Source organism: Bolinopsis microptera, chromosome 2, assembly GCF_026151205.1.
Source record: "Bolinopsis microptera isolate Bmic1 chromosome 2, MBARI_Bmic_1.0, whole genome shotgun sequence".
NCBI lineage: Eukaryota > Metazoa > Ctenophora > Tentaculata > Lobata > Bolinopsidae > Bolinopsis > Bolinopsis microptera.
This window is the reverse complement of record NC_087073.1, coordinates 14,557,682-14,585,198: the sequence shown is the minus strand read 5'-3', so window position 1 is coordinate 14,585,198 and position 27,517 is coordinate 14,557,682. Positions and strand designations below refer to the sequence as shown.

Genomic DNA, 27,517 nt, shown 5'->3' with positions numbered 1-27,517 from the left:
GGTTTGACTTTCACCGCTTACAGTCTTTGTATGTCACGATTGACAAACTGAGTTTGTATTTAACATTAGACTAATCATCCAATTAGTTACAGGTTGCATGTCTCTAGAAATCGTGCACTGAAGAATGAGAAGTGAATTTTCCTCGTTTTACAATATGTTGTTTCGATCGTGTGTCACATCTTCAGTCGCAGAACCCCCTGTAAGTACTGTTAACACATCATCTGATGTGGTTTGAAAATTCTGAAGTAACAAAATAAGTATTAATTAATACTTATTATGTAAAAACCGAACTTGTTTCATACTAATTTTGAGAAATAATAACGATTCTGAAGTAGTATCATATTGAATATTGATATAATTGCTAATTCAATTCGATCATTTTTAATTCTCTTGTGATAAAATCACAGGTATATTTCAGATCTTAATCATCCTTCGCTTCAATCGATTAGCAATAATTTATTCGAAATTTAAGTAATTACTGAATCGATTTATTAGCAATAAATCATCATAATCTAAGCAATGCATTCATTTAAAATGCCCTATTTGCATTAATATTCCAATTTCATTACTTGTTGTGCCTGTGTCCAAGGAGCTGGAACTAAACTTGCTTATCGTTGAGCATATTGCTGGAGTGGTTGTGTTTTAGTGACAGATAGTCTGATGGCTTATCATTGATCTTAAAAACAATCTGTTAACATTTAAGAGCCCTGAGACTTTTCTATCTTATTAAATAAAGACTGTTATAATGTGAGCCGAGCTGCTTCACTAATGTTTGAAATCACACGTTTTACTGCAGATCTGCAGCCAATTTACCTAGTATTATCTTCCTGGATTGAAATACTTATTTGGATTGTACTGCATGAGTATTGAGTAGTTTAAAGATATTTAATTTGAATAATTTCGTTTGAATAATGTTTTACTCTTATCCAAAGTTCTGTTTTGGCAGTGTCTTTACTCTTCATTAATCTGTCGTTAAGTCTCAAATTACTTGTTTTTTGTGCTAATCTGTGATTTGTTTAGTGAAGGCATGCTATGAATTGAGAAAAAAAAATGTTTCAAATAAAGTTAAGAAACCCCTTCAAGAAAAAGACTCCCAAATCTAAGGTAAAGATGATGTAATACACTTGTTTTCAAAATAACTTTATTTTAAAACTTTACAGAGTAAAGATTTTGAACGCTACCAGACTTTTGTGGATCAAAAACTTCCGATTTCGAATTTTTGAAAATGATTGTGGAATTTTAGATAGGGCTTTCAATAAGTTCTAAAAATTGACATTTGGTTGAAAATCAAATAATTTATGGTAGGTAAAGCTATTAATTACAGCTGAGCATGTCATGTGTGGTGTGTTTGAATGTTCATTAAAGCTATAATCCTCTCGCTTTTCTTTTTGCATGGTCTACACGATTTTGCTGAAGTTAATTCTGCTATCTAATTACAAGTTGTACTGTCCTTATCACATTTAGAACATTAATAACATTAAAATTGCGATTCCTTCTTTTTTTTACAAAATGTCTTTAAAAAGTGACTCAACTGCCGTTCGCTCGCTACAAAGAGATTACGGCTTTGAACTTCATTAGAAAAGTATCTCGTATTACTCTAAAACTTTAACTGAGTAGGTCCAATGTGTGTATCAACTTTCAACAGTTGTTACATTCGTGGATTCATATATTCATAAGATATGGGAAGTGTAATTCTATCTTGCTCACGCAGTGTTCTCATGATAATACGGTAATGATAATATTCTGCACATCCTTTTTTGGTTTAACATCGAGTGTTACTTTTGATTTGTTCCTCCAATGAGTAGCGACTGAGTGTGTCATATTTCGAGTTACAATGAGATTCCGATCATCCAGTGCATCAGATTCCGGGTCAGTTTCAAAGCTAACTATTTCTTCTCCCATCCAACATGTCTCCAACGTGCCTCAAACCTCCCCCTCCGAGCAACAGTCCTCTAAACTCTCTCCTGCTGTCCCAGTTAGTACACCTCCCGTAGAACCTTCCTTTGAGAAGGCTCCCGACATTGCTCCTGTCATTGCTCCTGACATTGCTCCTGACAATGCTCTTGACGATGCTCCTGATATTGCTCCTGACAATGCTCCTGACATTGCTTCTGACATTGCTCCTGACAATGCTCCTGACATTGCTTCTGACATTGCTCCTGACATTGCTCCTGACAATACTTATAAACCACGTTCTAATCCTTTCTCCGACCCTGTTCCTACCGAACCACCACCCTGTAACACCTGCTGCTCCTCCTGCAAACAACCCTTTAAACGAGCCTCATCTGCTGGCTCCAGAATACCAGCAACTGTCCCTGAAGTGGTGTCCGGAGGATTACACTGTCCTAGTTTGGAGGACAGATTCGATAACCTTACTGGCCAAGTTAAAGAGCTGGCTAAAGAAAACAGGGAACTGAAACTGGAAGTAATAAAGATTTACAGCATTCTCTGTCAGAAAGGAGTGGATACCACGCGCACGGAATCAGATAGAGGATCTAATACACTGGTAATCTAGTTTCCTTGAATTTAATGAGTTTGAAAATCCAAAAGGGTACAGCGTACTTATTTAGTGGCCTAATCAGAGTACAATTTACAGCACTGGTTATGTGGGAACTTTTAGGCTGTGTGCAGTAGGCCTGTACACGAAAGAATTACACAGTTGGTACCCTAATTCCTGTATGTCAACCCAAATTGGGGGAAACTTTATCTTTAACAGAACATGACCTAATAAGGTCATACTTTGTGGCGGCTTTTCTTGTATAAGTTTCTTGGTGACGTGTTGAAAAGATCTTAATAAGTTAATAAGACCACTGCAACTGTCTCTGTATCAGTTTCCATGTCATGTTAATAGCCGTATGTCAGTTCACGGATAACTATTAACATGGAGCTTGTTGAGACTGGTAAGCACAGCAATTGTGCTTGCTTGGCAAGTTCCACCATTTAGTTGCTGTCAAAAATAGAGCTCGACAAATACTCGTCTTGCAAGAGCCATGATTAGTGCACAGACGAGGGAATGTTACCAATATTATATCATAAGACGTAACATATATAATATATGATATATATTATATATCATGATATGTCTACTCTCCTGTACACAGCAGTAGCACTAGTCACATTGTTAAGGTGTCAGCCTGTTAACTTCGTCACATTGGTCTGTTTGATAACAGACTTTGAGCAGACAATAGCAGTTCGATTACCCAGACCAGCATTATACTGTAAACAGCACACACACACTGTTGCACTGGTCTATTGTACTGACATTACGAATATTCGGTGAACTGTTGTCACAGTCATAATTTACATCGTGGGCTCACCTCGAATAATTAGTGGGTAGTTCTGTGAGATTATATACCCCGGTTCTAACATCCATTGTTAGTGAGCTCCCTCCTCTTGATCCTGCAATGTTCCTTCTTATGTAACACTTGACTTCGTTAGAAAGCAGTCAGCTGTATAGAAAGGGGCCTGTTAATGATAATAACTCAATCTCTTTATATGGTGCTGTGCAAACTTATTCTTATTGACATCCATGAAACGAAGTGAAGACGACCTTAAGACGAGTCGGGGAAAGCCATGTTCGGCTTTCTTGGTTATCTCAAAATATGTAAAAATAATCTTTCAACAGGAACGGTCTTGTTTAAATTCTTTTTGTATGGCACCTATCAGTAAAAATTGCTTGTTACATCCTTATTTTAAGGTTTAAAGCCTTTTGACCGCCGCAAACTATGCATATATTTAAGATCTCTTCCTGAATGATAAAGGCAACTCTGTTCTTATTAATTTCAATTATATTTCTGCTTAGTAAATAACAAAAATCTTAGATGTAAAGCCTCACACTAATCATTTGCCGCTATTTCGCATCCCTAGCCTCCGCATTTAATAGCTCACATCGATATGATATGCACTTTTATAAAATATATTCCTCTAATGATACCATGATGTCATGTGTAATTCTATTCATATAAATTATTTATAAAAATTAAATACCCTAATTTTCTTTTTCAGAGACGTATCAGGAAAATCGACATCGGGCAGCCAACAAACTTTCAGGTAATTAAAAATAAGTTAAAGTTGTAGTAATCCGAACGTGTATTACCGAGATAATTAAGCATAATGTTAAACAGTGATATCATAGTGGCGGTGGGACCCTAATCACATCATGAGCTCACATGCTCTACATTCCGATAATTCCTCACCCTTACACGTAATGATCCACACTCCATGTACAATGGTATCTTTTAAATTTGAGGTGAAAGCGCCCGACTCACAGTGAAACCTATGTACACACAGTTAGAGTTGATCTAGATTTAGTAGTTCTAACAGCGTGTGTCCGGTACGGTACATTCATTCTGTGTCATTCGTGAAATTCCTGGCTGATAGGGTCATTCTCTGTACATTGTATTGGTATGTTAGTCTCGCTCTATTCGCCCAGTTCACTAGACCTATAATGGGTGAGCTGTGAGTGTTCCGCAGTGGTGTTCACTGAAAATTGGAGTTTATCAGCGGGTAAAAGGAATGTTCAGCGCTGTAATCTGTATAACATTCCTGAAGCATAACGCACTTGCTTATGACTGTGTCAAATGCACTCTAAATGTAACAAAAGTGTCTGTTGAAAATGAAATGATTTTATACCCGTACGGTATTCATATGAACGTAAAACAAGATCACATGTATTTTACGTGAAAGACATAAAATTACCCGCTCAGTCTGTAAATTTGGTGTTAACGCGACGTATACACTTGATATATCGCAGACTACATAACATGATTGTAAAATATACAAGACATAAGTACATAAAACTCGGTACGACTCAGAAGGAGAAGCGGCAGGAGAGATGACCTCATCTTCTCCAAGACACCTGTCCAAATCTCTTGGTTCATGTTTCCTGTTTGTAGAGAACGCCCGGACAACAAGACTTGGAATGTCTCCAAATATTCAGAACCGCTCACACCCCGCTACAAACCCGCTCACACACTGTACTATAACACTCTAAAGAGGTGTGGTCCCTTTAGAAGGTCTGTAAGGTGCACTACGAGCGAGGTACAATGAGCGATGTAGATTGCCGGGGAGGAGGGTACGTCACACACAGCTGTAGGTATGTTTAAATACCCTCTCAAGTGCGTCAAGCCAATACATTATAGTTGGGTATAGAAGCTGTTATAATATAGTCGCCCTTTAGTGCCAGGGTGTTATTATATCGGAGTGCACAGGAAATTAATTAATAGGAATTGTTTCTCCTCTGTAAGGGTCGCCTCTTTTAACTATGAACCGCATGTTTAGTCGAGGCTTTTCCCTGAAGATTTGTGAGGCGTGTCTTTAAATCACGTGGAAACATTTCCAACACTCTTCCAAACTGTCGCCCAGGTCTCACCCTTATTAGTGAAGTGATCTGGAGAGTAAGTATATCTAATTACTGATAATGGTACATGGTGGGTGAGATAGTATCTGCTAATGGGTTTGGGGCCTGCATTTTCTTATCTTTCTGCAAAGTGGTGTAAGCATAATGTAAACCGTGCTAATAGACCGAGCTTGCGGTATTGCTGCAAAAGAGAACCGACTTAATCTGTAAATTAGTAATGATGGACGGTATTTTTCGCCATTACAGCTTTCACCGACACAAGCCTGCCATTTCTCACCACGAAACGTGATCTGTTGTATTTTACCGATATTACGAGCCCACAGATCATTAAGTGAGAAAACACCAATTATCTCCCAATTATCTCTGCTGTACGTCTAATTAAGTCGCCCTGCCAATTATTTCACCACAGAGTGAGGTGATGTGTACACAACACCTACTGGAGGATGTTCGGACTAATTTGTTAGCTTTAGAGCAGGTCTGAACATGCCCGGCTAACACACAGCTAACTAGCCGGGGAGCATGCCGCTTTTTCTCCACTAATACGATAATATACAATCACCAGTAACTGTTACCTGCCTTCTTCATCAGTTCCTGTGTGTACAACAATCACACAGGAGCTCGGTAAGAGAGAGAATATAACATCAGTTATATACTGAACATTAATACAATATAGTCGTTATAACTCATTAATAATAACAGTTCACAGTACAACCTAGTACAGCCTCCCTTTTGAGCGGAAGTATGGGTAAGTACGTGTTCGGTGCAATAATACACACACAGTACACACACACACTGCTTCGGATAGTGAGCTAATTGCATGATTAGCTGTCGCAGCGCAATTATACCCGCCTTTCTTCATTCCAAAATACCACTCATTTTATTATATGAGGAATATAAGCTTCTAAATTTGTATAAGTAATTTCTATAATTATTTGTGGTCGTGCACTGGGTATAGTAAGCCTGTTTTATAATTTAAAATATTGCGATATAGAATATAGCTGGGACACGGAACTAATTTACCTGTTGTGTACTCACATCTAGTTTACGAAACCACAAATTAGCAAAATGAGAATTTAGCCGGGTAATGTCTACACACTCACCAACTGTTTGTAATTCTCAGTTAATTACAGCAACTACACAGGCGGGCTGTGAGTTGTTTTTAACAGCAGTTAACCTCACAGCTACATCATCACCACCATTATACACGCCTAACACAGCCACACATGTTAATACTCAATAGTTATATTATTATGCATGTAAAACCACACAAGATCTGGGGTAGATAATATTATTATAAATCTATATTCTGTATGGATAATAATATGATAATATGACTGTTACAACACGGTATCACGAGGTTCATTCCCAGCTGTACATGTTTTTATTGTTTTGGTTGAGTTATTTTGGTCATAACATAGTGAGTAGCTAGCGATTTTATTAGCTAGTGAGTAGCTGTAAATTGGTTCCTAATTTGGAGATGTTTTATTGGGAGAAAGTTTGACGCAGTGTCTGAAACCCCCGCCAGCCAGCAAACCAGGAGATCTTGTGACGGGGAGGCCGGGAGGAGGTGGGTTTGTCAGAGCTGCTTAGCCACGTCAGTAACACGTTCAACTCATGGTAGGTTAGTGGCTGGTTTAGAATACTTACTCGCTGGGTTGTGGGCTATTTCCTCGAATTATACCTACTGCTGCCACCAGATCATCTTATATATCGCAAAGTAGTGATCTCCAAGATAAACCATATATATAATGGGCATCACGTGATCCAAGATCCCCTGTTATATAGCCGTGAATCGTTTCATTTAAAAATGAATGTGTGGCTGAGATTATGTGAGCTGGCACATAAAACACTTAAATCTAAAGTCATGTAGTTCACCTTGTGCTCCAGCTTAAAATATTCCCAATTTAGGACATGAAAGCTGTGGGCGAACTCCACTGCCTTCCTAATTGTTTCACGGGTGGTTAAATGGAGATTGTGCAACACCTTCCCCTTTTACAAAGTACAAATAACAAAGCTGGTGCTGCACTCTATAACTCTAGTTTTGGTGCTCTATTCTAGGTAGTTAGTTGTTTGTTTGGCAAACTTACAACTGGTCCAGAGAAGGAAGCTAGAAGAGATGATAACGTCATTTTAACATGTTTGTTTACCTACTCAGCTCATATACAGCTTCACCCCCCTTAACAGTAATGAATTCTTTAATACTCATTATTTTAACGATAAAGTATTAATGGTGATGCAAATTACCTCATTAGCAAGGGTAACAGAACTCCTAGTACCACCTTATCAGGGGTGTAGGATATTAAATCAGGTGATGACAGCTACAGTATTGGTAAATCACCATTTCGCGTGACTTGCGCATCACCGAATTTGATACCGTGAAAAAAAAACTGTGGCCCAATAGAAGCCTGAAAGTAGAGACCGTTAAAATATCTCCAGGAGTGTAAAATTAGTCCTCGTAGCCTGTAAATGACGTTGAGAATGTTCTAGAAAATCTAGTTATAAGTGATATTAGAGGCCTATTGTAGGCACAAAATCTCGGGAGGTATTTTTTAGATTTACTGCTCGGTATTCATTGTTTTACCCTTGTCATTGAGTGGAACTGAAAACTAATGATTTATTTCTGTATATCGCGTGTCATGATATGAACAAACTACCTGCTGATTCAATAAGCTTTAGAAAACTGATGTGTTCAGATCCATCTCTCATGTGACGAAATGTAGAATTGTTTTAAAAATGAAGAATGTATTGAAAAGTATGGTTATCGTGTATAATTGGGTGTATCACATGTATTTTGGTTTCTCGCTGATTGGTTAGTAATGGTGGTTCAGTTGTTGATGACATTAACATTCAACATGCGGGGTTATAAGTTAAAAGTATAGTTATTTTATATCACTGAAACAAGTTCACGTTAATGAGCTGTTTCTCCTGCACCGGGGGTTACCTAGGTGATAGACTTGAATCTGACTGGTTACCAACCGTTTCTAAAATATATGTCAGCAAGAAGTTGTCAGTGACCGATATTCGATAAACTGACCTGTATAGCTTTGAAAAAAGTTAAATTTGAAAATATTTACTTATTTAAACTCACCCCAAAATTCAGTCTAAATCATGACAGTATAACGCAGCCCATACTTCATTTCTATTTAGCTAGCGCTAATGTAAACAAATTTGCTGGCAAGGCTAAACTTGTTATCATAGCCAAGTTCAGCACACCTCAGTTAATAACGTAAATGCTCTTTATTTCAGCACACGAGTCATCTTGGATCTAATGAAGTGACAACGAAGATAGACACGTTAGAAGTAGCTATGAAGAATAAAGGAGGCTACACGCCCGGCGTCTCTTCGTACAATTCCGAACCCGCTATGGTAGGATACTATCTACTTTTTAAGATAGATACTATCTTTTTTATGAGATATTATTTACTTCCATTTTGTAATGATACTACTATGAGATATCATCTTCTTTAAAATGAGAGACTATTATATATACTTTATGTGATAGTATCTTCTTCCACTTATACACACACGTATTATAACTTGTACATTTCATATTACACGTGTCCGATATTTTGTACGTCACATATGTATTGTAAATATAGGACTTCATATTCTTTGTCAAAAGTAAAAACTTATAGTTATATATATAACTTGTTCGTACATAAAAAACATGTTGACATGCTCAACCTTCATTTTCTCGATACCAGGTTCATACCGTATAACCCTCTACTAAGAGAACGCTATCTTAATAATGTAATAAGAAAACACATTTACTTTTCTTAGTAATGCCTACAAACATTCTCTAAACGTTTAACGCTCATTTTTACTCCATTCTCAATCGTCCGGTAAAGTTTTAATAAGCTTTTCATTGAGATTTTATCACAGCAACAAATCACATGAGGTGTCCCGTGAGGTATTAGTATATATATTTATATATTATATAAAAATAGTTTTATTCAAAAGTATACAGATCATTCCTCACTCTCTCTCTCTCTCTCTGCAGACGACGTACTAACTGTACAAACACTCTTAACACATGACAGGAGTGCACTCAGGCTCTGCGTAACATTGTTACTCTCTCTCTCTCTCTCTCTCTCTCTCTCTCTCTCTCTCTCTCTCTCTCTCTCTCTCTCTCTCTCTCTCTCTCTCTCTCTCTCTCTCTCTCTCTCTCTCTCTCTCTCACTCTCCCAGTATTACTGTTTCCCTCTCTCTCTGTCTCAACAGTGTGAACATCAAACACTCGCATATTATTAGAGTATTGTCAGTTACAGCGTTTCAAATTGTTGACATGTAACGCATAATATGAGGGGAAGGTCCGAAGATTTGCATCACAGCTCTCTGATGTTGGGCACGTGTGTGGGTATGACGCGCGCTAATAGCGCTACCTGCGCACAACATGTCACGCGGGGACCACGTGGGGCCCTTAATTGGGCGCTCTAACTCGTTAAAAAGAGAGTTCTTGTCCACGAAGTAACGTCTGAGAGGGCGTGTGTGTGTGTGTGTGTGTGTGTGTGTGTGTGTGTGTGTGTGTGTGTGTGTGTGTGTGTGTGTGTGTGTGTGTGTGTGTGTGTGTGTGTGTGTGTGTGTGTGTGTGTGTGTGTGTGTGTGTGTGCGTGTGTGTGTGTGTGTGTGTGTGTGTGTGTGTGTGTGTGTGTGTGTGTGTGTGTGTGTGTGTGTGTGTGTGTGTGTGTGTGTGTGTGTGTGTGTGTGTGTGTGTGTGTGTGTGTGCGTGTGTGTGTGTGTGTGTGTGTGTGTGTGTGTGTGTGTGTGTGTGTGTGTGTGTGTGTGTGTGTGTGTGTGTGTGTGTGTACATAATATATATGTGTGTGCGGTTCACATGTTCTTCACTCTCATTGAAATATGTGCAGTTATATTCTATCTTTTCAGCGATTTGTGATAAACAAATTATAATCGAGAGAACTATGTGCTATATTTATCTGGGGATATGCTATTTCCGTCCTAAGAATTTATTCCTTATTTCACACGTATCTCCCGAACTTCGTTATCCTTGGCACACTGGCATGGTGCCAAATATTATTGAGTTCGTTAACTAGTCCTGTAACTTGATATCCAATAAAGTGTCTGACAGCAGCACATTCTAAAGGTCGGGGCGGGCTATCTGAGCGAGGACCAAACCTTCTAAACTTGTTGCAGATGTTGTAGAATATAGCGTTAGAATAGTGTGTAGAGCTATGATAAATTTTAACATGTACTTACTGTTAAGTTCAGAGCTGTGGCCTTATAAGTGATTTAATGTGTTATCTTACATTTGATCAGGTCACGTGACTCTGATCATTAGTTTATAGATCATTCTGGACTGCAAGACGTCCAGAGACGCTGTAATGCTGTAACAAACCAGATCCACTTATAAACTACTTGGAACATACAAATGCTACTCATTACATGGTTTCACTCAAGAATTCAAGTTTGTGTAACTAACCTTACAGCGACTAACATAGTTTCACTCAAGAATTCAAGTTTGTGTAACTTTGACTAACACAGTTAAACTTTTTCAGCCTACAATTTCGATCAGAAGGGAAGAATAAAGTGAGCCCTTGAGAGGAGATTTTTGAGCTGTTTTTAACGAACATTTTGCACACCATGGAACATGACAGGGCGTGAGAATGATTCTTGCCGAATGTATTTTGTATAATGATATATGCACCGTAAAATATTTACTGCAGTATACATTTTACTGTTGACGTACGCTTAATGTGTGCAAATTCCCCAACATAGACTGAGATGATGACGGGGCCGATCTCATTGTTTGATTTTATCCTACAAATATTTTAGAATAATCTCTGAAGAAAACAGAACTTTATGAAATGGTATCACCCTGATCGGTGACCGTTTCCTTGACTATTGATGCCTTCGTGGCTTTATATTTTGTTGATCAATGCTCCAGCCCGATTAACAAAGAGTTCCTTTTTTGGCAATTTTTTGGAATGGTTTGTGGAATTTTAGTGGTTAATAGAACTCGTAAATTTAGCGTTTAATAGCAGGCTTTTCATTGTTAAGCTGTTATTAAAGTTTATTTTCATGATTTGTTATATTTTTACTACATTGTTAACGTTTGCAATGGCACTAATAGCTTTTTATATGACTTCCTAGTTGATTTGAAAAATAAACACGGCAAGGCCTGCTGCTTTAATTAAGAGACCGTGACCATGAAAAGGCGAAGATTTTAAAATCGAAATTGAATGCTGGTTTTGTACATACGATATGCCATGATTTGTGGACTAAATCTTTTTGCTTTTAATTCAAATTGCATTTTGTACCTCAATAAACATATGTTCATGTGGTAGTAATAGATTTGTATCTAAATACAATTACTGTAAATCTCTTAATTTCTGTTACTTTGAATAAATTGTTTCATGTTTCCTGATAGTTTGCCACATCGGTTTATAACGATCCGATTCTTAAAATTAAGTCGTTCGTGAATTTCATTTCATTTCGAATGGTATGAATAAACTATGTAGTATTGATGCCGAGATTTTCGATAATCATTGATCAACCAAAGTAGATGCTTTACAATTTGTTCCTTATCAAAGTCTATTGTGTCCCTTGACGTCGCCTAAGAAAATGTTGATCTTGAAATTCGATTTATGCGTCAGAATCAGCTTAAGGTACGAACATGGTGAATACAGCCTCATTGCATAAGATGTGTTGCAGTGCGGCGGGCGCGAGCGCCAAATCAATAAATTGTTATGAAAGCTTTATAAATCTTGCGCAAAACGCGCACGTACACATTACATTTTATCTAAATAATACAAATGGGGGGGGGGGGGGGGGGGGGGGGGGGGGGGGGGGTGTAACCCAAAAAAACCCAACTCCTACCCAAGAAAAGGTAATACTGGGATTGGGTTTTTTGGGTTTTTTAAACAAAATTTAAACAAAATTCTAGCCATTTCATTAATTGTATTGAATGTGAATTATTTCCCACTGAGTCTTACCTACGTGTTGTTCTCATGTCTTAACTTAATAGATAGTTTACATAGTATATAAGTGTGTTTATATTGATAGTATGTTATCACGATAGCAAACAGGATGTCTCGTTCATCGAGATATAATCCATATGAATGCACAAAGTGGAAATGTGGCAAATGTGGCAAATGTGTTCTCCTGTCATGGAAGGAGGCTATGACGAAGGTCAAGGGCACTTGTCAAAGCACATGACTTAAATTACTTGACTTAAGGCGGCTTCAGAGTCCGAGTCTCGATGATGTGTCTCCAAAGCTTTCTGTCCGCCATAAGCTCCTTAATCTCCCCAGTGTTCCTGGGTCCAGTGTCACTCATTAGGTTATCGACGAAGGTGAGCGGTGGTCTACCCCTCCCTAGGTTCCCACAGTGGCTGCAAAAGCGCAAATTGCAAACTAAGTATTTTCGCGCGTTTTCGCGCGTTTTGACAAGATATATATTATGAGCACTCTTTAAATGCTTTTCATAAATTCCAGAACAATCCTTTTAGTATGATTTTTAATACAACATACAATTTATGGTTTAAATATCATTATCTAGCAATTTTGAAATTTCTAGCTTAACTGTAAATAGAGTTAAGTGCATTTTAAAACAAGTAAAAGTCTTCCATTTTGTTTTGATCATAACATTTTAACTAAGTAAAAGTATTTGGGCATATTTACACGAAATGATCAGAAATTGTCTAAATAACAATACAGTCAAAGTTTTAATGATCGGCAGTAAAATATTCGTAACCAAAACGTTAATCAAAGTTATACGAATTATACTTATTTGTTTACAATATTGACTTTAAATTGAACAAAATGCGCGGAACGCGCGCGATCTTATATCATATATGCGTAGGTGAAGAAAGAGACTAGCCATCTTTACAACAAAGGAAAGGATTTAATAACCTCTACTAGCCTTAGAGCATAACCATGCTCTTTCCACAATGCACAAGTATGAGCAAATAACTCCTTTCGCAGGAAACTAACGCCCTCACAGGCTCCCACGTTTCATGTAACCGACCCCAGGTTTTGGTTTTAGATCGGACACTCAAAACAAAGATAGAAGAGCGGTCTACACGCTTACAGGCTACCACGTCTCTTGGAAACCCAGGATTTAGTTTTGGATCGGACAATCAAAATACCGATATAGATAAACATAAAACAATAGAGGAGCGGTCTACACCCTCACAGGCTACCACTGACCACGTTTAGTATAAGCCAGGATTTAGTTCTGGATCGGAAACTGGAAGCAAGGATATAGGAGCGGTCTACAGTGACGTTACAGGTTTAAAGGTATAGTAGTTGAAATCACTTTTACTTTTAGCAATATTAATGGACTGCAGTTCAAAAATATGGAAATATTCAGGAGCAGGACATGGACACTGTGTGGTTTGAGATATAAACCCATAGGTGAGGGCCAGAGACAAGTTTCCGCTTAGACATGACAGTACCTAGACAACTGTGTATCAACTGTTTGAAGATCCCGTTAACCAGATTTATAAGTAACACCTACCAGGAACACTACATACGACTACGAGTTGCACGTAGCAGGCCATGACCTTCCCTGAGAGTTCCTGTCTCTCCGTCTTTAACCCGACGGAATTGCACCAGGGGTGGTGGTAACAGAGCTTCAAGACTCTCGGAGTCTGTAGCAGATATCTATGTTTTAAGATATCAGCTACATACTCCGAGAAAGAAGACTCCTAACTAAAGCATGCAATGAAATATCAGATTCTTAGAATATCATATCAAGTGGTCGAGACAGTTTTAAAAATGTTAAAATTCGAGTGTTGAATGACATAGCACGTACAATGTACATCTTTACTTTCAGTCTTCTCCATCGCTGATTTCTGTAAATCCTATAATGACTTTTTTCAAGAAATTTAGCCCGCCTAACTCCGAGGAACTTATAATGTCGGCTGGATATAGAGACTTGATCTTTTTTCGTTTGCCGTTATTATATCGTCCCTATAAAATAATACAATTGTAATCTTTGACTTGTATATAAAAATAAATGTCTATTTACAAACGCAAAATTGTATCATCTATCTCCAATGTTTGTTTAGTGCTGTGGGACTAAATCGATAAATACGCTGGAAGCTATAGATCAAAGAGTCTTAAAATTAGGGTGGAATTTCTAAATAGGTACAGCATATTGCAACAGACTCTATGTCTGTAAGAAATCGGTTTAACTCCTTAGTACTTGCTCTAGGAATTCCTTCAACAATGTGATTTAGGAACAGATCGCCACGCAAAATCGATGTTTCTAGTGTCTGGCCCAGATTTTTGACGTAGTTTCCAAGCCAAGACCGGGAACTCCTGTAATTTATACTGTTTATCAATTATGTAATAATCTCTGATCTACGTAATACAAAGAGAAACGAGACTTCAGAGATCTCCTGGATTATGCTGGAGCGTAAAAGGATAAATATAGCAGAGACGTACGTTATTAAAATTTACTCTGCAATAAACGACGAAAAACGGTGATATTATTATTGATAAAAGTGCTTACCTTATATTTCGGACATCTTTTTGCATATATTCTATCCCCTCCTCCGACATATTTTTGAGAAACTAACACGCTCACAGGCTCCCACGTCTCATGTAAACCCAGGTCACAGGTTTTGGTTTTGGATCGGCTACTCAAAAAAATGAAAGAGGAGCGGTCTACACGCTCACAGGCTACCACGTCATATCAAGTGGTCGAGACAGTTTTCAAAATCTTAAAATTTGAGTGTTGAGTGATTTAGTACGCACAGTCGCACATTTTTACTTTCAGTCTTCTTCATATCGCTGACCTCGTTAATTTCTTCTCTTTAGTACGTCCCTATAAAATAATACAATTATAATCTTTAACTTCATTTCCAGGGTTAAACTACCACTGGTAAGCAATTCGGAAAATCATGGGACGGCATAATGCCGGGGCGGGTATGAACCGCCAACCTCCGGGTTACATGCCTAGTGCTTTAATTGAGCTACCGGCCCTATTCAGCTCAGGAATTTCTTGCAAGCGAATCAGTAAGCAATCTTGTTGTTATTTCATATCTGCTGCTATTAGTACACGTACTGCATTATATGCAGCAGGGATAGCCACTGCCACTAATGATCATGGCTCTAGCTAAATGTTTTACTCCATCGGGGCAGCCGAGGCACGTGCAATGTTTGTTTAAAGCTCTCGAGCTAAATTGATAAATAGATTAGACAACCTCGGAAGAGACGCCGGCAGTGTTAGATCAAAGAACCTTAAAATCAGGTTATTCATGAATTTTCGGGAGGTCTTTTAGAAGAATGTCAAAATTCAAGTGTAGAGTGATTTAATCACCACGCTCAGCTATCTAACGTACGGAACGTTCACTAAAAATAGTTTGTGAACGCGTTCGCTAAAAAATTTTAACGTTCGGAACATAAGGAAAGTTAATTGCTATTATGAAATTAAAATGCAGGACATAGCCCAATTATCCGGCAAAGTACTAGCGTTTCCATTGCCAGGCCTTCAGGGCCTTGAGGTATGTTACAAATACAAATGTTGTTTGATCTTGAGCTGAATGGTTGTTATACTATAATATCGTATATATAAGAACGATGTACATTTTACACATCGATCCCTAATGAAGTTTTGTGGAAGATCAAATTCCAGAGAAAGAAACGTATCCTTGAGCAACTTTAAGTTTAACAATTTTACCTTTGACTTCTTAAGTTTCAGCCTTCAGGGTAATCATACCCCAAATCTTTTGGGAAGTACCATGAACAGACCGTTAAATCGACCGCAAGATACGAGAACAGTATATTTGCTGTGGTAACCATAGTTGGTCAGTTTGGTCATTGTTTATTTACTGTCTAATTCCAACAACATGGTTTTATCTCATTGTATCCATCTTAAGTTAAAAACTATCGGAAAATTATCAAAATATTGACTAACGTATACTAACGTTCACAAACGTTCACTACAAAATGATTGGAACGTACGTTCAGTACGACTAAGTTCAGCGTTCACTACAACTAAGGTTAAAAGTGCGTTTAAGTACATTTACCGTTGAATTCACCGTTTTACGAGAGTAATACGTTTTATCAAGAGTAATACAGAGAAAGAGTCCCGACAGTCTCCCTGATTGCCTCTAAATATATTCACGTGACACATATGCCGGTCTTAAACTAACATCATCCAATTAATGGAGTATAACTAAGCCTGTCAGTCTGTAGAGTAAACAAAAGGGGTGACAAAGAAGCCTAATTAAGGAAAGTGAGGTGGAAACAGCTTGCTAACCGTGTGTAATGAGGTTAATAACAAAAGGCCAATAACCACATAGGAAGATGAACTAGTAGTCTAAAATGATGTGTACACTGGTGACAGGAGCGTACAATTACACATGTCTGATATCACAAAAATATCTGAAACCAAGCTTCCTGAATTTCTGCTCAATTGGCCGATACGAATGGCCCAAATATGGGAGGAGATCTAGAGGGTGCAAGAAACAACTGGAAAAAATGATGAACCTTTTTTAGGAAACACGGATATAGTTCTAGAAGGGCCGATCGAACTAGACCAACTTGAATTGACGCATTTTTGAACACTGATTCATATCTTGAAGTAATTGTAAAACAGATACGGTAATAATTAACATGTCAGGTCATATTATTCTGAAATAATTGTAAAATGCCTACCTGCCTAGGTCGATGAAGTCTGGAACGAGTTTCCAGTTTCGTGACAGCGCTTCTCTCCATTTATCTCTATCACTCATGAGCCAACGAACCTTATCAGATTGCAATGCAGTATCTTCTGATCTTGTAGGATGTCCGGAAAGGTCTTATGAGGTCGTCCTATATACCGATGGCCATAGGATGGTTGTTAGAAAAGGAGTTGCTGAGCAGATTGGTACTGACGGTAGAAATGTCCTGTAAAATAGATACAGTAATATAAAATATCGGGTCATATCCTAAAATAGAGTAACTGTAAAATAGATACGTGTACGGTAATACTAATAACGTTCAGCCATAATATTTTGAACGATGAATTTATCTAAACAAAAGCATTCTTAATAGAAACTTGAACATTTTTACTCACAAACGATCCATTGGTTAATCATGCTCCTGTCTCGAAAAGAGTATTTAGCTCAATATGAGGGCGTGTATCTTTATTAGAATTCACAGAATCCATTTTCTAAAACCGGAGAAGTATAGTATAATAAAGCAATTTAAAATTTGCACGATCAACAAAACATGACAATAATATGCTCATGTCATCAACTTCATGAACAATAAAAAGCATCTAACAAATATGCCAATACACAATGAATAACAAATTTTTAAAAAAGCTGTGAACAGAAGGTAAAAAACTGCGAACAAAAGGTAGCGTACGATCGCGTTTTGAAACAGTGCACAAAGAAATGATCCTAGATTGAGCTCTAGAAATCTAATTTTTGAGTGGAGTACTTGTGGAAGAGGTAATGCAAATTAATGCTGCCTGGTATGTGGAAGAGGCTGACTGAAAAGCTTGCAGAGTATATTGGCTCTAGCTTGTAGCTGTTTCATCAAAAATTGTGTTGACTGTGCGCGGCTCGACCGCGCATTTTTACAATATTTGTGCAAATGGCAAAATCATGCGTTGTTAACGATAAATCGACGTAAGGTCTACTTAGTTCGACTGACGGCGGGGCGCCAAATTTGTGCGCTAGTTGCAGCGCAGCCACTGTGGTTCCCAAAGGAGAAGTTGGTGTGCTGCCAGGTCATCATGTCGCTGGATGTGCCCAGCCAACCTCATTCTTCTGGCCTGTATCTTCGAAATAACGCTTGGGAGTGATCCAAAGACCTCCTTGTTGGTGCGATGTCCTCTCCAGTCCACGTTTAGGGCCATCCGAAGCATTCTACTGTAACATCCGTCTATTCTTTTCTTCAAAGATTCTGTTATTGTCCACGATTTCGTTCCATACAGGAAGATTGATTCAACCGTAGCTTGAACAGACGGATCTTTAAATCTCGGCGCAAATTGGACCTCCATGATATAGCCTACATTTTGTGGTAGGCAGCCCATGCCTTGGCCTTGCGTAACCTAAAGTCGTGCTCCGTTGTACTAAAATCCTCAACTTCTTCTAAGGCATGTCCGTCCTTAGAAATTATTGTGTGTGGCTCCTCTCCTACTAAATTAACTGTAAGATGCTTGGTTTTAGACAAAAGAGATTTCCTGCCTCCTCATCAGATGAGGCTTCTGTAGGACTGTACTGCCGTTTTCTCAGAAAAGGCAGTAAGTCCATATTTGCCATTTCGAGATATTGCGACTTATGCGTTTATGGTTTTTTCTCCGCTTACTTTTTGCGTAAGATCGAAAGTAAACACGTTGAGTTATCAATAATTAGTCAAATTTTAATTTGTCAAAAAAATTAAAGCTTTGAGCCGTCCATAAGCTTAGATATAACCATTTTTATGCCAAATAATCGAACTTATTTTTCATACTGGATGGACTTACTGCCTTTTCTGAGAAAACGTGGACTTACTTCCTTTTCTGAGAAAAATCTCTGTTCAATATTTTTCTGAGAAAGAAGTAAGTCCAAGCTTTTTACTAAATTTTTGAGGTTGGGATCTATGTATTTTGGATTATATTGTAAAATATAAACAATTAGGTAAATCTAAATTGCTCCATATCATATAATAAATGTTTTTGAATAATAGTATGCCCTTATTTAGGCAAACTCGCCAATTTTGAACGATTTCAGTGCATTAAATGATATCTTATCGATATTTTGATGAAAATGAACTTGATCTAAAAGAAATACCTAAACTAAACATTCTCTGCGATTATAACAGCTCAATAACTGCTCCAATATTTATGTTTTGCGACTAAAATACATCCGACGTTTTTGAAAATCGGCCACCAATTTTTTTTGAGGCCTAAATGAAAATTTTGATCACTTACGTAAGGTTGAAATGTGCAGTAAAGTTATGTTATTTTTGGGAAATCGCTTTCTAAAATTCCGTTTTTAGCATGCTTTTATAGGAAGTAAGTCCAGCTACTTCTTCCTATCACAGATAATTTATCCCAGAAAAGGCAGTAAGTCCACGGAATTACTTCCTTATCTCAGAAAATTTTCAAGATTTTCTCAGAAAAGGCAGTAAGTCCGGACTTACGTCCTTCTCTCAGAAAATAATTGGCCAAAACCGAACATAATGTTTCTCAACTGGGACTTACTTCCTTAGGAATTGCATGCAACAATGTTTCTATACATTAATATGTAGCTAATGTTGTAGAGAATTTCCTACTGAAAATTTTGATACCAATATTGTCATATTTCGAAAATTTGGACTTACTGCCTTTTCTGAGAAAACGGCAGTGTAGCATGTGATGACAGTGAGCCTGGGCTTTCCATTAAGGGGGCCGGGGGGGTCTTCATCAAAATTCTCTCGAAATTGACTTTATAGTTGTTTCTGATAGAGTGTGGAGTGGAGTGATGTCTATCAGCTGTTTTTGATCCCATGGAAAAATATTGTTCCTAGCCGAAATTATTGCCGGTCAAAGGTCAGCGCTTATGTGTAATTGTATTGCGCGAGCGATTTTCAATCGCGCGCCCTGAAAATCAAGTCTAAAAATCTATCTTCTCCTACATTTTTTGAGCGATCACCCTGAAACTTTCAGGATATGTTCTAAGGACCATTTAGAAGAGATTTTTGGGCCAGAATTTTGAGATAGGCCTTAGAAATTTGTTTATTCAATTTTAAAAATCATGGACCTGAAAAAATCGTCAAAAAAACGAGGTCCAAGATTTTCAAAATCGAATAAAAAATGTTCTAAGGCCTATCTCAAAATTCTGGCCCGACAATCTCTTTTAAATGGTCCTTAGAACATATCCTGAAAGTTTCAGTGTGATTGCTCAAAAAATGTAGGAGAAGATAGATTTAGACGGAGCAGAGAGTGACGAAGCGGAAACAGATGATGAAGAAGAGAGTGGAGGATACTGACTCATCAGAGGAATGGGCGAAAATAGTAACTGTGTATGGTGATGCTCTGCATCATGATACGGCTGTTGAGGTTTGCCTCAATGGAGGGCGAGATCGAATGCCATCCCAGTCAAGATTTGAGCAACTCCAGGGCCATAAACAAGCGAAGATATCACTTAATATCACATGTGATCATGCAGCTGATGCAATGGTAACTGCAAGATTCTTTCAGTTGGAAATAGAGCATGGTTTCTCGTTAAGCGGATGATCAGGAAAACGGAAACAGAGATCGTGAAGGTGAGAAGAAAGGCTTTATTCCTCTCGTACCAGTTGCGGTCAGGGTTGGGGTCATCAGTGAGTTGCGTCCCTACTAACTCAATTTGCCATGGCCATCGAAGTGAGCATTACATATGGCTGATATCATATCTGGATGGCCAACTTCTTCTGAGCACATCAGTGAATAAAATACTGCTTTTGGGTGATATTTAAGCGATTATATCTATTGTGATGTTGTAGTGATGAACCACAACAGTGATGTTGTACTGATAATTGTTTTGCTAGGTGCTTACATGATTTTATTTCCTTCAAATGAAAAATTTGTAAAAAAACCAAAAAAACCCAACTCCTACCCTGAAAAAGGTAATACTGGGATTGGGTTTTTTGGGTTTTTTTGGGTTACACCCCCCCCCAAATTGCTTATGCATGGCTTAACACACGCGCTGCAACCCCTTTTGATCGCGCGCGCCGGCCGGCCTTCGTGTGCATGAGAGAGGCATATATGACGTGAAGTATATTAATGCATATATTAATTCTGATACCTTGTAAAAGCAATACAAATTATTCAAACAATATACACATAATATAGTAATGACCATTTATAAAATCAACCCTTTAAGAATTCAAAAAATTCCCTTAACAATCAAAAATTACCCTTGGCCTAAGGCCTTGTAGCTCCAAGTTATATATATATATATATATTTTGTTGCTGTACTCCTACACATTAAAAGTCGGTGTTGATTAAATCTTCGAAATAAGTCTTTGCATCATTTTATTAAACATCGTTATCTGAAATAAAATTGTTCTAAAAGCAACTGGAATATTCACAAATCTTTAAAATAACTTACAAACTAGGAAAGGAAAACAAGTCTTAGGAAGACGTACAAAACTATGTGACTTAAAACGGTACAAAACTAAAATATACTGAGTAATAATCAAACGAAAAGAATGGCTGTGTACATTTTATCTAATCTATTAAAGATTAGTATCTCGGAAAAAGCTAGATTTCTCTGAATCAAACAGTAAAAATATATAGTAAAACAAAGTATTTTAGTAAAGTAAAAAATATAAATATATATATAAATAGTTATGAATATAACACGTCTCTGATAGCAATATTGTAAACTAAACACGGGTTTATAGGCTAAGATCATGTTAAATAAAATAAATAAACTAAACACTAAGCTCCAGCGGATTTAAAAAGGATGTGGTTACTATCGAGGGTGTTTATACCCCCATAACGCACAAGGGTTTTCAATTGGGTCTGGTAGAACCCCTCTCTAGCTTCCATGGCCTTTTCCCTATCTGCTTGACTTATTTCAGGTTTAAATTCTAGAGCGTCCACTATAATAACAGAAAGGTGCGTACTAAGTGAAGAGTTATATAAGGCTACTGAACTAAAATCTAAATCATGATCAATATCTAAAAAGTGGTTTACTAACTTACAACTCCTGATACCTTTCTTAATGTGGCTCTTATGATTAGAAAATCTCTTAGGGAGATTAGAATTAGTATATCCTACATACGACTGTTTACAAGTTCTACACTCCATTAAATAAATAAGGTTATTACTCTGACAAGTTATATATTTAGTAATAGGGAAAACTTGTTTGGAATGGTGACTACTAAATTTGGAACAAGGGGACAGGAAACTTTGCTTACAAACATAGCATTTTCCACAGGCATGGCACCCTGCGTTGTCAGCCTCCCGAACAGCCGGCAATATTGCAGCGTCTGGTTCAAGAAATTGACTAGCAGTGGCTTCTCCATCTCTATCACTGCTTACAGTTCCACTAGCACGATACTTATTGTGTACAAGCATGCCACCGATAGTTTGATTCTTTCGGTGACTTACAAATACACTGTCAGCACGTACTAGCTTCTTCAAGGCTGGATCGAGATTAAGAAGGTGCTTATACTTGTGAATAATGCTCCCCATGTTGGGAAGTGCTGGATTCTGATCCATCACCATGGGTATTAGACAAGTAGTCGTCTCATCCTTATTTTTAGGGGCATACAAGTTTTTCCTATTGGTTATATCACTAAATTTGTTGAAAGCATCGTCTACAATACTAGAATGGTAACCACGGGCTACAAGGTAACCAGTATATACCTCCCTTTGCTCTAAGAAATTAGTGTCTTCACTATTGTTCTGCCTCACTCGCCTTGCCACACCATAGGGTATGTTTTTGAGAACATGGCTCCTATGACATGAGGTGGGGATGAGATAGCAGTGGGTGTCACTGGGCTTAGAGTAAAGTTTCTAGATTTCTGACGTTGGTTGAGGGCATTACATGAATCTACATAAAATGGGTCTTTAACTGCACACTTAAAATTGATCTGAGTAGCAATTCCTCTGGGGATATTACCATTGTCTCTCGTAGTCTGTAAGTATCTCAATTGACACGATGCCCTCACTGATCTGACAGCTAAGTTGTCCAGTTTAGACATCGGGGGAATCGTGATGATTAAATTGTTGCTGATAATATAATATATATATATATATATATTATGATTGGCTACTGGGACACGTCATACACACGGTTGGATTGTTAATTCGGTTGAAGTACCTTTACATCCATTATCACCATAATCTGAACATGATTTATTAAAAATTTGCAATATCGAAAACGAAAAATCTGAATAAACTGAAAATTTTGAAACTGAAAGCTGCACTCAAATGATGGAAGGCAAAAATTTACTCATAACTAGCAAGGTAATAACTACAAATGAACAGCAGATTTATAAATCTGCTGATAAAAATTAGATAAAAGACATGGTAACTGATAAGAGTTTGAAATTACACGTAAGCAGATAAATTGTCTAAAATTTCTGTCTCAAATCAAGTTTATAGTGCATCATGAATTTAGGCTTGTTCGATCAAAGTTATATTAGGAGATATTAGGAAAATAGTTATACAGTCTAGTTCAAATAACTTGAAAGCCGCGCCTGCTTGAGACCTAATTCCTGCGTGAGACCTAATTTTTTCCGTTCGACCTAGTTACATCTTGGTGACAGTAACAATGGATAAGCTTTTTGGTTCAATTGTCTATTTGCTATTGTCTCTGAGCAGTGATATGGTTGCGATGTACTTGAATAATAAATTAAATTAGATGAAATAATGTATCTGAAAGGAAGTATAGATTTTCATTAAACAGTTTTAAATATCTTATCCTTTCATGGGTTAGCACATGAACAAGTGATAGATGTGTTCCATTATGTCAATCAGTTCCAGAATACGACTCTGAATTCCACAATGAGGTATGTTTAAGAGTCTGCTGCTCTAATAGGATTGTGATAATAATATTTTTTCTCTTCAATACACATTGGGTAATTACATTGAGTAACATTGCAATTCAATTCAATTCAATTATGAAATTATGCAACATAAATGAATATTCAATGATTTAAGTATATGAATTAATGGTGTTTAAAATGTTTTGCAGGCTGCCTATAATCCTACAACAGGGGGGGGGGGGGGGATATGATTCCGTCTCTGATTCCATGCCCATTTATTCCTCAGCTTTTGGTCGATTGGGCATGGGCATTGAGAAGCTATTTAGCATTATGTTAGCTATTGTGTGAAATTACACTCTAATGTAAACATCCCTAAACTCCCTCCTCTCTAGAGTAGCTTGCACAACATGTGAACAAATTTTCCCCATAGCATTGTATTACATTCCAATACATGCAATATTGATAATGATAAAAATTCTCACCACAGAAGACACAAAGGCAAGATTTTAAGAGGCAACCAGAACACAGCTAGAAATGAATCAACCAACTTCAGGTACCTATTAAAAAGTTAGATCCACATACATCTTGGATGTATCCTGTATCTTAGAGATTATTGTGACCTTAATTGTCATACTTAATACTCAAAATCAATTAAAAGAGAACTTCTCTATACCGGCCCTTCAGTGTAAACAAAAAGTGCACAAAGCAGTATAGTTAGAAAAAACGTGGTATAGATAAGTTCATATTATCATGATCCCTATAATATACAGTAGTATATACCCTCCCAAATAACATTTCAAACTTGTTTAATATACCCCATATTAGGAGCCTTGTATGTAGGTACAATTGTGAAGAATATGAGAGATCCGGTGTATTGTGGTACCTGGTATAGAGAGACAGTATATAGAGATTGGAGGTTCTACTGTATTATTTAAACCTGAAAGCAAATTTCTAACCAGTATACATTTTAACAGTAATATTTTAGTTCCCTAGCTCAGTCTGAACAGCTCTGGGGAGACGATCTAGCTTGGGAACAAGAACATCGTAAAAAACTTGAATTTTTAAATGCTATGGTAGTACATAACCATTCTGGAGATCTGGGACAACAAAATCCTCAACAGCAAGTTCATTCAATTAGAACGGTAAATGAACCTAACCATTTTGGAGTTCTGGGACAACAAAATCCTCAACATCAAGTTCATTCAATTAGCACGGTAAATGAACCTAACCATTTTCGAGTTCTGAGACAACAAAATCCTCAACAGCAAGTTCATTCAATTAACACGGTAAATGAACCTAACCATTCTGGAGTTCTGGGACAACAAAATCCTCAACAGCAAGTTCATTCAATTAGCACGGTAAATGAACCTAACCATTCTGGAGTTCTGGGACAACAAAATCCTCAACAGCAATTTCATTTAAATAACATGGTAAATGAATCTACACATTTTAGATTTCTGGGACAACAAAATCCTCAACAGCAAAAAAAGGGTGACCTGCAAAGTCCTTTGCATCTTCCTTGTGCATCTTCCTTCATCTTCCCTGATTCACAATTAATGGGCACCAGACAGAAGGATATTCAAGTCAATCCAGAAGCTTCCTCCTCTCAGTCAACTGCAACTGGTATGTTATTATGAAAGTTTCTCAATTACTCATTGATGAAGGACGACCTTATTTTGGGTCGGAACTGGCTATATTTAAGGTGTATGGGTTTATTTTGAGTTATAGCCACGCTGGTTTAATCATGCCTGATTATATCGTAATTTAGATGTCTGTACACTAATACCATAAATTTCATTAATTTGGGAAAATGGGCCACTATACGGCCTTTATACGGCCTCTATATGGCCTTTATACGGCCACTATACGGCCTCTATACGGCCTTTATACGGCCTCTATACGGCCACTATACGGCCACTATAATACGGCCTCTATATGGCCTTTATACGGCCTTTATAATACGGCCACCTAAAAATAACATCATATAGCCATTATACATGTATGTACATATGTATGGTCATTATATGGCCACTAAGCAAGTTACCACTCAACAAATAACCGCTTGCAGTTTACCGCAATACAGCCGCGTTAATTTTGTCGCATCACCAACGAGGCCGAAGGCCGAGTTGGTAATTACGACAATTAACGCAGAAAACAGAGTGTTAATTCTTATGACAAGCAAAACAAGGTATGAAGCATTCATTAACGATTTTGGCGATTGCCCCCCCCCCCCCCAACCCACACCACCCCCCCCCCCCCCCCCCCCCACCCCCCCCCCCCCCCCCCCCCCCCCCCCCCCCCCCCCCCCCCCCCCCCCGGCCCCCTGATTATTCTGCGTATAGACTATAGAGGCCGTATAGAGGCCAAACCTAATCGCCCATTTTCCCATTAATTTTATTAATTTCAAATTTAATATTTACTCGTTCAGTATCAAGAAAATAATAGTAGAGTTGCAAGAGTAATTTACCTTGATTTAAGTCATCTTGTTTCAGTTGTTTTGCAGAAAGAGCTAAGGTTAAACAAATTACTGGACCAATGAACTTTGGAATAGAACTGCTTTACTCAAAGACGCACAACAACATAGAACTACATACCCAAGAGGGAGCAGTGGTGCAGGCAAACTCAGCAATAATGGCTTTGAACAGCCCTGTAATTCATCGCATGACTACAACCCTGGAACTTACGATTATTGATATGGAGGAGTTCAGTGAGCAATCTGTGCAGTGTTTCGTGGAAGCTGCTTACACAGGCAGTTTACCATCAATCACTAAAGGCATTTTTAGAGATCTCAACAAAATTGTTCATGCCTTTAAAGTGGATTGGTTGCAAAGTAGCTGCTTTGCAATTTTTCGCGATTTCAGTTTTACTGATACTAAGCCAGGCAATCAGCTATCATATACAGATCTCTGCTTTTTATTTGATGAGGCTGCTTTCGTTCTCTCTAAGCTAAAGCAAGAGAACTTTATGGATGAAGCTCTCAATAAAATTAAGGGTACTGGAACCAAACAGGAATTTGTAACACGATATTTGATCGATAATGATTTAGAAAAAGTACCCTGTCATCAACTTGACATGGTTATTAAACTTGTTGGAGACGATGTAGAGCTAATAGTTCAGCATGTAAGAGAAAAGCTCCTGGTTCGATTAGGTCTGGAAGGAGCAGTGATTTCACCAAACTTTAAATATCTACTGCAGAACTGTGACCTCTCACATTGTTCGAAGAGAAATCCTCAGTTGATCGAGCAGCTTTTTGACATACTCCAGGAGGTTGCTACGAATGAGGATCTTAAATGGGTTCTACGGCTACACAGAAAATTAGCCAGCTTATAAATAATTTACCGATTAATTAAGAAAAAATATTTGTCGACGATAAATTTGAGGTGACTGTCTTTATTTTTGTAATATTATAAATACAATTTATGGTATCTTAGCTGCGATTATAAATTTTTATTTGCTGTTAAATACTTCTATTATATCTTTTATTTTATCTTTTATCTTTTATCTTTTATTTTATCTTTTATCAATTTTAATTCATTAAATCACAACAAACGGTCAATTCGCAGATAGTTTTATCTTCAGATGTGTTTTTAATCAGATTCTGTATGTTACTATTATGAAGATCTTTGATAGTTTGATATCATATTATTAATGATACTATTCTCCAGAAAATTTGTATTTTTTGTCAATATTAAACAAAACATTGATCTGACAATGAAAAATGTCTAAAATTCGACAAATTACATATTAAAGTCCGCCT

The 27,517-nt window shown here is 37.5% G+C and overlaps 2 protein-coding genes and 2 long non-coding RNA genes across 4 annotated transcripts in view; 3 read left to right on the top strand and 1 right to left on the bottom strand.

Moving 5' to 3' along the window:
* The window catches only part of LOC134826226 (FYVE, RhoGEF and PH domain-containing protein 4-like), a 434,713-nt gene that overhangs the window by 195,161 nt on the left and 212,035 nt on the right, over positions 1 to 27,517 (top strand). The window lies entirely within an intron of this gene.
* Positions 1,745 to 11,560, top strand: LOC134826236 (circumsporozoite protein-like). Its single transcript, XM_063838539.1, has 4 exons — positions 1,745 to 2,506; positions 4,006 to 4,050; positions 8,606 to 8,725; positions 10,873 to 11,560. The coding sequence occupies exons 1-4, from the start codon at positions 1,835 to 1,837 to the stop codon at positions 10,900 to 10,902; spliced, it is 867 nt and encodes a 288-aa protein (XP_063694609.1). The 5' UTR covers positions 1,745 to 1,834; the 3' UTR covers positions 10,903 to 11,560.
* LOC134811135 (uncharacterized) lies at positions 14,520 to 17,078 on the bottom strand. Its single transcript, XR_010159761.1, has 3 exons — positions 16,984 to 17,078; positions 14,834 to 15,148; positions 14,520 to 14,640 (listed from the first exon to the last, which is right to left on the bottom strand). It is a non-coding gene; the product is annotated as an uncharacterized LOC134811135 (long non-coding RNA).
* Positions 23,705 to 27,425, top strand: LOC134811990 (uncharacterized). The gene is made up of 4 exons (XR_010159879.1): positions 23,705 to 23,784; positions 24,248 to 24,313; positions 24,746 to 25,383; positions 26,253 to 27,425. It is a non-coding gene; the product is annotated as an uncharacterized LOC134811990 (long non-coding RNA).

Bases quoted from the DNA above. Each gene is read 5' to 3' on its own strand.
- LOC134826236 (XM_063838539.1), top strand. From the start codon at position 1,835: ATGAGATTCCGATCATCCAGTGCATCAGATTCCGGGTCAGTTTCAAAG. The intron at 2,507-4,005 runs GTAATCTAGTTT...TTTCTTTTTCAG, and splicing joins ATAGAGGATCTAATACACTG to AGACGTATCAGGAAAATCGA. The intron at 8,726-10,872 runs GTAGGATACTAT...AAACTTTTTCAG, and splicing joins ACAATTCCGAACCCGCTATG to CCTACAATTTCGATCAGAAG.